The sequence below is a fragment of the Oncorhynchus keta genome, chromosome 34 (genome assembly GCF_023373465.1).
Source record: "Oncorhynchus keta strain PuntledgeMale-10-30-2019 chromosome 34, Oket_V2, whole genome shotgun sequence".
Lineage (NCBI taxonomy): Eukaryota > Metazoa > Chordata > Actinopteri > Salmoniformes > Salmonidae > Oncorhynchus > Oncorhynchus keta.
The window spans coordinates 8,099,296-8,112,919 of NC_068454.1; the positions used below are offsets into that span (position 1 = coordinate 8,099,296).

The 13,624-nt window shown below is 42.4% G+C and overlaps 1 protein-coding gene across 4 annotated transcripts in view; it reads right to left on the bottom strand.

Annotated features, from left to right (window-relative positions):
* Positions 1 to 5,748: 5,748 nt before the first annotated feature.
* LOC118366578 (rho GTPase-activating protein 6-like) overlaps positions 5,749 to 13,624 on the bottom strand; it is a 72,935-nt gene continuing 65,059 nt past the window's right edge. For all 4 annotated transcript variants that reach the window (XM_052492928.1, XM_052492929.1, XM_052492931.1 and 1 more), the window contains exons 10-13: positions 8,418 to 8,515; positions 7,123 to 7,385; positions 6,937 to 7,011; positions 5,749 to 6,812 (exon numbers count right to left, since the gene is read on the bottom strand). In XM_052492928.1, the coding sequence (XP_052348888.1) occupies positions 6,193 to 6,812; positions 6,937 to 7,011; positions 7,123 to 7,385; positions 8,418 to 8,515 (1,056 nt within the window). In that variant the 3' untranslated portion in view covers positions 5,749 to 6,192. The remainder of the gene's footprint in view (positions 6,813 to 6,936; positions 7,012 to 7,122; positions 7,386 to 8,417; positions 8,516 to 13,624) is intronic.

The following is a 13,624-nucleotide window of genomic DNA, read 5'->3' on the forward strand; positions in this document are numbered from 1 at the left end:
GCTACATAAGTTCAAACAGTTTTAGAAACTTCAGAGTGTTTTCTATGCAAATATATGAACAATATGCATATCTTATATTCTTGACATGAGTAGCAGGAAGTTGAAATTGGGCACGCTATTTATCCAAAAGTAAAAATTCTGCCCCCCAACTTCAAGAGGGTATTGCCTAACGTTGAATTATAAAAGTAGTTTGAAATATTTGGTGTTCAAGTGTACAAGTAGATGGCTTGGTCTGTTACCAAACTCAATATTTTTGCTCAGTAAAAAACTTTTTTTTTTACATGATTTGTATGATCTAAATAGAGTTTGGCCTTAGCACAAACTAGTGACTTCCTGTTTTACTGGGTTGGTTGTTGTTTATGAAAAGGTTCTACAGGCTTTACTTCCACCTCCAATTTTTTCCCTATTTTCCATTCTAAGCTTCTTGATCAGAAAGGCTTGGGAAATGATATAACCCTTTATAGTTGCTTTATAGTTGCACCCCAGATAGTTGTAGCTGAGACAGGAGAGAGTTGATTGCCGCTAGAGTGCAATGCGCCGTGTCGATGACTGGGAGGCCTGTCAAACGTCTCCCCGCCGAGGAAGTCTTGCAGGAAAGAGGCCATGAACTGGGTAGGATTGTGCCCTTCCGGCCCTTCTGGGATTCCGGTCACACATATGTTCTGTCTCCGGGAACGCTTTTCCTGTTCTTCTAGACTAACTTTCAGCTTCACATTCTCTGAGGTAAGCTTGTCGTTTTTGGTTGAAATCGCACCCCTTCGAGTAAAAACCTTAAACAGGTTAACATTTACAAGGCCACAGGGCCAGACGGATGACAAGGAAGCGTACTCAGAGCAAGCACTGACCAGTTGGCATGTGACTTCACTGACATTTACAAACTCTCCCTGACCTAGTCTGTAATACCTAAATGTTTCAAGCAGACCACCATAGTCCCTGTGCCCAAGAACTCCAAGTAACCTGCCTTAATAATGACTAAACCCTGTAGCACTCAAATCTGTAGCCAAGAAGTTATTTGAAAGGCTGGTCATGGCTCACATCAACACCATCGTCCCAGAAACCCGAGACCCATGCCATACCGCCCCAACATATCCACAGATGACGCAATCTCTATTGCACTTAACACTGCCCTTTCCCAACTTGACAAAAGGAACACCTATGTGAAAATGCTGCTTATTCACTACAGTGCAGCACTCAATACCATAGTGCCCTCCAAGCTCATCACTAAGCTAAAGACCCTGGAACTGAACACCTCCCTCTGCAACTGGATCCTGGACTTCAAGACGGACCGCCCCCAGGTGGTGAGAGTAGGCAACAACACATCCACCACACTGACCCTCAACACAGGGGCCCCTCAGGGGTGCGTGCTTAGTACCCCTCTTGTATTCCCTGTTCACCCACGACTGCGTTGCCACGTACAACTCCAACATCATCAAGTTTTACAACGACACGACGGTGGTAGGCCTGATCACTGATGATGAGACAACCTATAGGGAGGAGGTAAGAGACCTGGCAGTGTGGTGCCAGGAAAAACAACTGCTCCCTCGATGTGAGCAAGACAAAGAAGCTGATCATGGACTACAGTAAAAGGAGGGTCAAGCACTCCCCCATTCACATCGACAGGGCTGCAAGGGATCGGGTCGAGAGGTTACATTTCCTTGGTGTGCACATCACCAAGGACCTATCATGGTCCAAACACACCAAGACAGTCCAGAATGACAATGCTTATGACAATGCTTATTTCCCCTCAGGAGGCTGAAAAGATTTGGCATGGGTCCTCAGATCCTCAAAAAGTTCTACAGCTGCACCATCGAGAGCATCCTGGCTGGTGGCATCACTGCCTGGTATGGCAACTGCTCGGCATCTGACCGCAAGTTGCTATATTGGGTAGTGCACATATTGACGCTACCCCCCCCCCACACACACACACACACACACTGTACATGCTCTGCTAATACTCTGTTTGTTATCTATGCACTGTCACTACCTCTACCTACATCTACAGTACATATTACCTCCATTACCTCGACTATCCCGTACCCCTGCACATTGACTCTGTATCGGTACCCTTAGTATACAGCCTCCTTATTGTTATTTTATTGTGTTATTATTTTTACTTCATTTTATTTAGCAGATTTATCTTGCTTACATTTTAATAAAAAACTGCATTGTTGGTTAAGGATTCATAAGTCATGGTAAATTCTCCACGTTGTATTCTGCGCAAGTGACAAATAAGATTTCATTTGATTGTTTGAATTAGGAATGGTGTTAGACGGGTGATGAGCTGTGTCTGTCTTTTTCCAGACATTCAGCGCTTTGCATTCAGTCCAAACAGTTCCGTTTTTGTCTCACGAGACCACAGAATCTTTTGGCTTATGCTCTCAGAGTCTTTGCCATGCCGTTTTGTAAACTCCAGGCATGCTGTCATGTGCCTTTTTCTCAGGAGTGGTTTCCATCTGGCCACTCTCACATAAAGCCCAGATTGGTGAAGTGCTGTAGACATCTCAGCCAAGGAACTCTGTAGTTCTATCAGAGTGGTCATGGGCTTCTTGGTCCAAAGTCCTTCTTTCCCGGTTGCTTAGTTTGGTAGGACATTCAGCTCTGCGCAGAGTCGAGGTAGTTCCATATTTTATCAATTTCCCAATGATGGAGATTATTGTGCTTTTGGAAACTTTCAACACTCTAGAAATTGCTTTATACCCTTCCCCAGATATATGCCTCATCACAATGCACGTCTGAGATCTACGGACCGTTCCTTGGACTACATGGTACTTGCCCCACTTAAAGGCTCAAGGCAGTCAAACACATTTATATATATTTCCACACTATGAGGTTGGAAAAATACTGTGAAATTGTGACAATTATGCTAATGCCGTTTTAGTGTAATAGCTGTTTGAAAAGACCGCCTGAAATTTCAGCCTGTTTTGTTAATAGACCAACAAGAAATATAATAACACATTTTTTGTTTTCTCCTCTCGATCCACTCACAGACAGTCCTAGCAAAATTATTGCAATACATTTCTATCTGCTAACAAGCTATTTTTCTTTCTTTTTGACCATTTTAATTGAAAACAATCACAGTAAGGTTGTTACCCCAACTATCACAGTAAGGTTGTTACCCCAACTATTGAGATATTGAGATAAAAACAGCTGCATTGGACTTTTAAAGTTGGTCATAAAAAGGCAGTAATCAGGAAGCGAGTTTGCCTGTGGTCCAGTCCGGGAGAGGACAGGTGAACTCCCTGTGGCTATGTCTGGGACCCTCTGTTCCACTTCCTGGTTAGTGAGAGAGTTCTCAGCTCTGGCTCTTGCACTTCATTAGGGTGTTGAAATGTGCCCAAATTACATTTTTATGGAGTCTGAGGAGCTGTCAAAACAGCCACCTTCCACTCCAGTTCATTAGAGAATGAACCACTAACATTGTTCCTGACTTCCCTTTACACAGAATGGGAACATAAGAATTAAGCGCAAGAAGAAATCAAGCATTGGGAGTAGTTGGAGGATACTGACAAAATTCTGAAGTAGGAGTTAAAAGGCTTTTTCAAAGAGAGTAAAAGGGTTATTGCCACAATGTTTCACGCCACTTTCAGTTTCTATGCATAGTTTTACAGATGATGAAAACAAGATGATAAAAATACTAATATCCCATTTCATCCATCACGGAGGACAAAGGAAAATGCACAATACGGTAATACAATCAGGCTGAAGGGTTCAAGCTGGCAATATACAGAATGAAAGCAGCTTAATTGCAATGAAAATACTGATGAGGCACAAGGTACAAATGCATTACTATTAGCATGTAATGTTAAATCAATGTGAAAATGAAAAAGTCATATCAGCATTGCAAGCAACCTCATATCAGAGACATTAACTGTAATTTTTACTGAACAGATCATAAGGCCTAATGTTTGCCCGGGACAAACAAACAACCCACTGGGCACAGACGTCAATTCAACGTCTATTACACGTTGGTGCAATGTAATTTAATTGAAATGACGTCGAGACAACTTTGATTCAACCAGTGTGTGCCCAGTGGGAAGATTTGCCAGCAAATATTCAAACAACAAAAATCTTAGTGAAAGTAATGACTTATATATTGCAGTACCTTCATTTCCCCTTAAGATGTGGGGGCAGAAAAAAACTTGGTACATTCAATAACAAACTAAGATACTTTGGTTATATCTTGAATATTGGGGAATTACATTCATAATGATCTGTATGTTCAAGTTTCATTTTTCCATTTCCCCATCATAATAAAAACAGGGGGATGACAGTTACACTTGTGTTTGGATGAGTGAATGGATGACTATTAGAATCAGTTACAGTTTTGAATGGATGACTATTAGAATCAGTTACAGCTGTGTTTGGATGAGTGAATGGATGAATATTAGAATCAGTTACAGTTGTGAATGGATGATTATTAGAATCAGTTACACTTGTGTTTGGATGAGTGAATGGATGATTATTAGAATCAGTTACACGTGTGTTTGGATGAGTGAATGGATGACTATTAGAATCAGTTACAGTTGTGAATGGATGACTATTAGAATCAGTTACATGTGTGTTTGGATGAGTGAATGGATGAATATTAGAATCAGTTACAGTTGTGAATGGATGATTATTAGAATCAGTTACACTTGTGTTTGGATGAGTGAATGGATGATTATTAGAATCAGTTACACGTGTGTTTGGATGAGTGAATGGATGACTATTAGAATCAGTTACAGTTGTGAATGGATGACTATTAGAATCAGTTACATGTGTGTTTGGATGAGTGAATGGATGAATATTAGAATCAGTTACAGTTGTGAAAGGATGAATATTAGAATCAGTTACACTTGTTTGGATAAGTGAATGGATGATTATTAGAATCAGTTACAGCTGTGTTTGGATGAATATTTGAATCAGTTACAGCTGTGTTTGGATGAGTGAATGGATGAATATTAGAATGAGTTACAGCTGTGTTTGGATGAGTGAATGGATGAATATTAGAATGAGTTACAGCTGTGTTTGGATGAAAATTTATATCAGTTACAGCTGTGAATGGATGAGTGAATGGATGAATATTAGAATGAGTTACAGCTGTGTTTGGATGAGTGAATGGATGAATATTAGAATGAGTTACAGCTGTGTTTGGATGAAAATTTATATCAGTTACAGCTGTGAATGGATGAGTGAATGGATGAATATTAGAATCAGTTACAGCTGTGTTTGGATGAATATTAATGTCAGTTACAGCTGTGAATGGATGAGTGAATGGATGAATATTAGAATCAGTTACAGCTGTGTTTGGATGAATATTAATTTCAGTTACAGCTGTGAATGGATGAGTGAATGGATGAATATTAGAATCAGCTAAAGTTGTGTTCGGATGACTATTACAATCAGTTACAGAAGGCCATGAACATTAGCTGTAAAATCTAGTGACCAAAACATCACATTTAAGTGTAACGGCAGTAACAAAAACACAATGGATTTTCATTTGTTTGGCAACAGCTCCACCAACAGAGAAATAGCACAAAGACACCTCTTGTTTCAATATGATAAATGTATTTGATTTCGGTTATAATATCAGCATTGTATCTCATAGGATGATATTAGGCTATAAAAATGAACCTTGTACGTAAGTCACTAGTACTGATCCATTCAGATTCATTCATACACCATTATTCTGAGTTGAAAAAAAATAACATTATAAAACACATAAATGACACGGTATGAAAATAATGTGTTTTGTTACTACGCCCCCAAAAGACTCAGATAGTCACATCTCAGTGATGTTAACTTGTGTCTCTGTTAAGGTATGTCTTAGTGACAAAATGTTGGAGTCAAGCTTCTGAAAAAAGTGTAGGTAACACATGAGGAGAGTGAAACAGCAACATTAACAAACAAACACACCGTAACTCACAGACAATTGGCACATCTCAGCAAGTAGCAGATCAACATAATCATACAGGAACACCTCCATCCCTCCTCTCCTCTCCTTACTCACAGACAATTGGCACATCTCAGCAAGTAGCAGATCAACATAATCATACAGGAACACCTCCATCCCTCCTCTCCTCTCCTTACTCACAGACAATTGGCACATCTCAGCAAGTAGCAGATCAACATAATCATACAGGACCCCCCCACCCCATCCCTCCTCTCCTCTTGGTAACACAATAGTTAAAGTTAGTGGTTCTACTCAACACATCACACCAGTGTCTCTGGTAGTGTGTCTGTGTTGTCTGTTGATAAGAGCTTCCATATCTGCCAACTCTCTCTCTGCCACTCCGGGCTGACTGGCACCTTTCCTTCCAGAGGACTAGAGGAGGGGTTCTTAGGGGCCACAGTCCGGTTCCTGGGGCTGCAGCTTCCATGGGGGGGCCGTTGGGGGCTCTGTGGGGTCACACACTGGTGCGTGGAGAGGGAGAGGGAAGGTGTAGAGGGAGAACATTCTCTGTGTGTTCCTCTGAGAGGTCCAGGGTAGGGAGGGGGAGGCCTTCCATCCACCCTGCCGCCAGGCCTGCCTCTGAGGGAGGGACTGGCAGGCTGTGACACTCCTCCTCTTAGTGCGAGGTCCTCTGAGCTGTCGGCCCCTGGTCTTCCCTGTGGTCGGTGATGTAATAATGAGTCGGTACCCTGCTGTCTTTGCCCTCTCTCCGTCAGAGGGCTACTACTGCAGCGAATCACCGGGGGGTGTGGTCTGCACTCAGGCACACCTAATGAGGTATAAGTTCGTCTGACAGGCAGTTTGCTGTTGTTACCTTGGTGACGGTCGAGTCCCTCTGATGAGCCGCAGGAGCCGTGTTCTGAAACGTCGCCATGGGAACCTAGGGGAAACCATTTATACACATAATCAACGTCTAACTCCATCTAGTCTACAATGTTTATTCTAGGTTGCAAAGTTTCAAAGAGCAAAGAATGAGACGCTATGTTTAAAGACAATGAATGTACCAGTGATGTGATGATCCATAAACCCTTTCCTTAGAGAGGCATGCCAGGCACCCCAGACATGTTCATCAGGTGTGTCTAATGGAAAAATAAGACATATTCCTCAGCCTAAGTAGCAATATACAATACAGCATATTGTGCTATTTTCAGAAATTAAATGACCAACAACTCGACCATTGGGAAGCTCACCTTTGCCTGAGGATGGTGAGTGACAGGTGATGCTAGGACGACCTTTGACGTGGCCAACCAGTGTGTACTGCTCTGGAACCCTGAACAGCCTATCAGAGAGGAGGTTCCTGTCCTCCTGGGGCTGGGAGAGCAGCCGCTCTGACAGCACTGGTGAGTTGTTGTCATAGGGGGACACATCCCCACTGGAGGCCTTGTTGGAGTCACTGGAGCAACGCCTCTCCCTCAAAGAGAAGGGATCCTCAGTCCTCAGAGGGCCTGGACCACTATGGGGGAGAGGAGAAGAAAGAGACATGATGTAAAATGAGACGTATGATGACCAGTAGATTTACCACAGTAGGTATTATCTGACCAGGAACAACTCATTGCCCTAGTTACAAAGTATGCCATGGTGTACAGAGAAGGGAGACAACTGAAATGATATGTTATCACAATGATGTCTGGGTAAGAGAACGGAAACTACATTATATCAAATCTCATTTTATTGGTCGCATACAACATATTTAGCAGATGTTATTGCGGGTGTAGCAAAATGCTTGTGTTCCTAGATACAACAGTGCAGTAATTTCTCATGTTTAGGTAAGAACATTAAAACCACATGCCATCACAATGATGTTTAGGTAAGAAAACTGAAACTATATGTCATCACGATGATGTTTAGGTAAGAAAACTGAAACTATATGTCATCACGATGATGTTTAGGTAAGAAAACTGAAACTATATGTCATCACGATGATGTTTAGGTAAGAAAACTGAAACTATATGTCATCACGATGATGTTTAGGTAAGAAAACTGAAACTATATGTCATCACGATGATGTTTTGGTAAGAAAACTGAAACTATATGTCATCACGATGATGTTTTGGTAAGAAAACTGAAACTATATGTCATCACGATGATGTTTAGGTAAGAAAACTGAAACTATATGTCATCACGATGATGTTTAGGTAAGAAAACTGAAACAATATGTCATCACGATGATGTTTTGGTAAGAAGTGAAAATAGACAATAATACCACCAGGGGGTGCTCCAGTACCTTCTCAGAGCCCCATACATCACTGTACAGGATTTTCACAGAGCTTTTACATTTTTTGTCATGTAGCAGATGTTATCTCATCCAGAGCAAGTAGGGTTAAGGACATCATTTTCACCTAGTCAGCTCAGGGATTCAAACCAGCGACATTTCAGTTACTGGCCCAACGCTCTTAACTACTAAGCCACCTGATGCCCATTTGGCAGAGGCACAGCATCACGTCCAATCGTCCATATCTAAGCACACAAAAGGCCACACACTCACGAGTGCTGAGAATCCTTCCTCCTCAGGAGGTAATCCACCACGTCAGGATCCGTCTCTAGTAGACTCATCAGAACCTCATTCTGCAGGTCAGGCGGCACCTGGAAGGGCCAGAAACACACAATCCTTAACTAGACGTCTCAGCCGAAAAGACAGTTGTTACATCTATCTCATTCTCTGTTGGCTTAAACTGGATATCTAAGTCCTTCACTGTAAATCAAGCGGCTCAGATGTAGGCCAAGCGTTGAGACAGCTATTGACACAATAATGTAAATATGTACTCTGAAACGCTAAATTACTAGAGCTGAAGCAAGAATGTCTCCTACAGACGATGTATAATAAGCAAGTGGTTCAAGTAAAGTTTAAAGCTATTGCACCATTGGTTAACACATGCTAATATATATACACTACCGTTCAAAAGTTTGGGGTCACTTAGAAATGTCCTAAGTTTTAACAGAAAAGCACATTTTTTGTCCATTAAAATAACATCAAATTGATCAGAAATACAGTGTAGACATTGTTAATGTTGTAAATGACTGTTGTAGCTGGAAACGGCAGATTTTTTAAAGGAATATCTACATAGGCGTACAGAGAGGCCCATTATCAGCAACCATCACTCCTGTGTTCCAGTGCCATACTGTGTTAGCTAATCCAAGTTAATCATTTTAAAAGGGTAATTGATCATTAGAAAACTCATTTGCAATTATGTTCGCACAGCTGAAAACTGTCGTGCTGATTAAAGAAGCAATAAAACTGGCCTTCTTTAGACTAGTTGAGTATCTGGGGCAACATTTGTGGGTTCGATTACAGGCTTAAAATGGCCAGAAACAAATAACTTTCTTCTGAAACTCTATTCTTGTTCTGAGAAATGAAGGCTATTCCATGCGAGAAATTGCCAAGAAACTGAAGGTCTCGTACAACGCTCGTACTTCACAGAACAGTGCAAACTGGCTCTAACAGAATTGAAAGAGGAGTGGGTGGCCCCGGTGCACAACTGAGCAAGAGGAAAAGTATATTAGAGTGTCTGTGAGGCATCTATTTCTCAAACTAGACACTCTAATGTACTTGTCCTCTTACTCATAAACTTTGATTAACTAACACAATGTGCCATTGGAACACAGGAGTGATGGTTGCTGATAATGGGCCTCTGTACACCTATGTAAATATCATTAAAAATCAGCCGTTTCCAGCTACAATATTAATTTACAACATTTACAATGTCTACACTGTATTTCTGATCAATTTGATGTTATTTTAATGGACAAAAAAAAATAGTTTTTCTGTCAAAAACAAGGACATTTCTTAGTGACCCCAAACTTTTGAACGGTAGTACATATAGCTTAGATGAAGCAATGGAAAGGGGAAGGGAGGGATGGTTGTGAGATATGTTGTGTTGAAAGATCCCACAGACTAAGGTTAAGAAAAATTAGAGCAAGTTTAGAGGAAATCCACAGTTGCTGTGGTCCTTCTGTAGCTCAGTTGGTAGAGCATGGCGCTTGTAACACCAGGGTAGTGGGTTTGATTCCTGGGACCACCCATACGTAGAATGTATGCACACATGACTGACTGTAAGTCGCTTTGGATAAAAGTGTCTGCTAAATGGCATATATTATTATTATATATATTATCTATTCCATCTATTTATGGTCTTATCAATATGCCATTTAGCAGACGCTTTTATCCACATCGATTCTTGAAGAATATAACTTACAAATGCCTCTTGAGCTAAGATCAACGGTCGTACCATATCAGAAACAAAAAAACACTGAACAAAAATATATACGCAACATGCAACAATTTCCACGATTTTACTGAGTTACAGTTCATATAAGGAAATCAGTCAATTGAAATAAATGAATTAGGTCCTAATCTATGGATTTCACATGACTGGGAATACAGATATGCATCTGTTGGTCACATAAACCTTTTTTAAAAAGTAGGGGCGTGGATCAGAAAACCAGTCAGTATCTGGTGTGACCGCCATTTGCCTCATGCAGCGCAGCACATTCTCCTTTGCATAGAGTTGATCAGGCTGTTGATTGTGGCCTGTGGAATGTTGTCCCACTCCTCTTCAATGGCTGTGCAAAGTTGCTGGATATTGGCAGGAACTGGAACACGCTTGTCGTATATGCTGTCATACATGTTGATCCAGAACATCCCAAACATGCTCAATTGGTGACATGTATGGTGAGTATGCAGGCCATGGAAGAACTGGGACATTTTCAGTTTCCAGGAATTGTGTACATATCCTTGCGACATGGGGCCGTGCATTATCATGCTGAAACATGAGGTGATGGTGACGGATGAATGGCACGATAATGGGCCTCAGGATCTCGTCACGATAACTCTGTGCATTCAAATTGCCATCGATAAAATGCAATTGTGTTTGCTGTCCCTAGTTTATGCCTGCCCATACCATTACCCCACAGCCACCATGGGGCACTCTGATCGCAAACTGCTCGCCCACACGACGCCATACACGTACGTGGTCTGTGGTTGTGAGGCCGGTTGGACGTGCTGACAAATTCTCTAAAACAATGTTGGAGGCAGCTTATGGAAGAGAAATGAACATTCAATTCTCTGGCAACAGCTCTGGTGGACATTCCTGCAGTCAGCATGTCAATTGCACGCTCCCTCAAAACTTGAGACATATGTGGCATTGTGTTGTGTGACAAATCTGCACATTTAGAGTGGCCTTTTATTGTCCCCCAGCACAAGGTGCACCTGTGTAATGATCATGAACCTCAAGGATCATACCCTTTTTTTCAATTTTCATCTAAAATGACATAACCAAATCTAACTGCCTGTAGCTCAGGACCTGAAGCAAGGATATGCATATTCTTGATACAATTTGAAAGGAAACACTTTGAAGTTTGTGGAAATGTGAAATGAATGTAGGTGAATATAACACATTAGATCTGGTAAAACATGTTTTTTCTATTTTGTATTTTCCATCATTGAAATGTAGGAGAATGGCCATACTTTCAGATAGGAGTCAAGGTGTAATTTAGATGTTGGCCACCAGATGGCAACAGTGTGTGTGCAAAGTTTCAGACTGATCCAGTGAAGAATTACATTACTGCACAAAATGTTGTATCAAGTCTGCCAGGAGATTGCCTAAATGTGCCGAATTGATCATTTATACATTTTCAAGTACATAACTATAGAGAACATATAAAAATGCTTTGGTAATAAAAAATGTAAGTTTACACACTCCCAGGAATGTCATACAGTACATGATGGATCATTAGCTTATACACTTTCACAAATCTAGATGGCCGGGTCAAATCAAATCAAATGTATTTGTCACATACAAATATGTATGTAGTTAGCAGATGTTAATGCAAGTGTAGCGAAATGCTTGTGCTTCTAGTTCCGACATGCAGTAATATCTAACAATATCTAACATCCAATATCTAACATCCTGTGACATCGGGTGGTGTAGGTGTCCTGGAGGGCAGGTAGTTTGCACCCGGTGATGCATTGTGCAGACCCCACTACCCTCTGGAGAGTCTTACGGTTATGGGTGGAGCAGCTGCCGTACGGTGGTGGGCGGTGATACAGCCCGACAGGATGCTCTCAATTGTGCATCTGTAAAAGTTTGTGTGTTTTTGGTGACAAGCCAAATTGTTTCAGCCTCCTGAGGTTGAAGAGGCGCTGCTGCGCCTTTTTCACAACACTATCTGTGTGGGTGGACCATTTCATTTTGTCTATGATGTGTACGCCGAGGAACTTAAAACTCTCCACCCTCTCCACTACTGTCCCGTCAATGTAGATAGGGGGTTGCTCCCTATGCTGTTTCCTGTTTTTTTGACAAATCAAGCCTATCACTGTAGTGTCGTCTGCAAACTTGATGATTGAGTTGGAGGCGTGCGTGGCCACGCAGTCGTGGGTGAACAGGGAGTACAGGAGAGGGCTGAGAACGCACCCTTGTGGGGACCCAGTGTTGAGGATCAGCGGGGTGGAGATGTTGTTACCTACCCTCACCACCTGGGGGCGGCACGTCAGGAAGTCGAGGACCCAGTTGCACAGGGTGGGGTCGAGACCCAGGGTCTCGAGCTTAATGACGAGTTTGGAGGGTACTATGGTGTTAAATGCTGAGCTGTAATCGATGAACAGCATTCTCACATAGGTATTCCTCTTGTCCAGATGGGTTAGTGTAGTGGCGATTGCGTCGTCTGTGGACCTATTGGGGGGGTAAGCAAATTGGAATTGGGTCTAGGGTGTCAGGTAGGGTGGAGGTGATATGGTCCTTGACTAGTCTCTCAAAGCACTTCATGATGATGGAAGTGAGTGCTACAGGTCGGTCGTCACTTAGCTTTCTTGAGAACAGGAACAATAGTGGCCCTCTTGAAGCATGTGGGGACAGCAGACTGGGATAAGGATTGATTGAATATGTCTGTAAACACACCAGCCTGCCAGTCTGTGCATGCTCTGAGGATGCGGCCGGGGATGCCGTCTGGGCCTGCAGCCTTGCGAGGGTTAACACGTTTAAATGTTTTACTCACCTCGGCTGCAGTGAAGGAGAGCCCGCAGGTTTTGGTATCGGGCCATATTAGTGGCACTGTATCGTCCTCAAAGCGGGCAAAAAACTTTGTTTGTTTAGTCTGTCTGGAAGCAAGACATCGTGATCCGCGACGGGGCTGGTTGTTCTTTTGTAGTCCGTGATTGATTGTAGACCCTGCCACATACCTCTCGTGTCTGAGACGTTGAATTGCGACTCCACTATGTCTCTGTTCTGACGCTTAGCTTGTTTGATTGCCTTGCGGAGGGAATAGCTACACTGTTTGTATTCGGTCATGTTTCCGGTCACCTTGACCTGATTAAAAGCAGTGGTTCGCGTGTTCAGTTTTGCACAAATTCTGCCATCAATCCACGGTTTCTGGTTGGGGAATGTTTTAATAGACGCTGTGGGTACAACATCACCAATGCACTTGTTAATAAACTCGCACACCGAATCAGCGTATTCGTCAATGTTGTTGTTCGCCGCAATGCGGAACATATCCCAGTCCACGTTATCGATGCAATTTTGAAGCGTGGAATCAGATTGGTCGGACCTGCGTTGAACAGACCTGAGCGCGAGTGCTTCCTGTTTTATTTTCTGTCTATTGGCTGGGAGCAACAAAATGGAATCGTGGCCAGCTTTTCCGAAGGGAGGTCGGGGAGGGCCTGAAATGCGTTGTGGCAGTTAGAATAACAGTGGTCTAGGG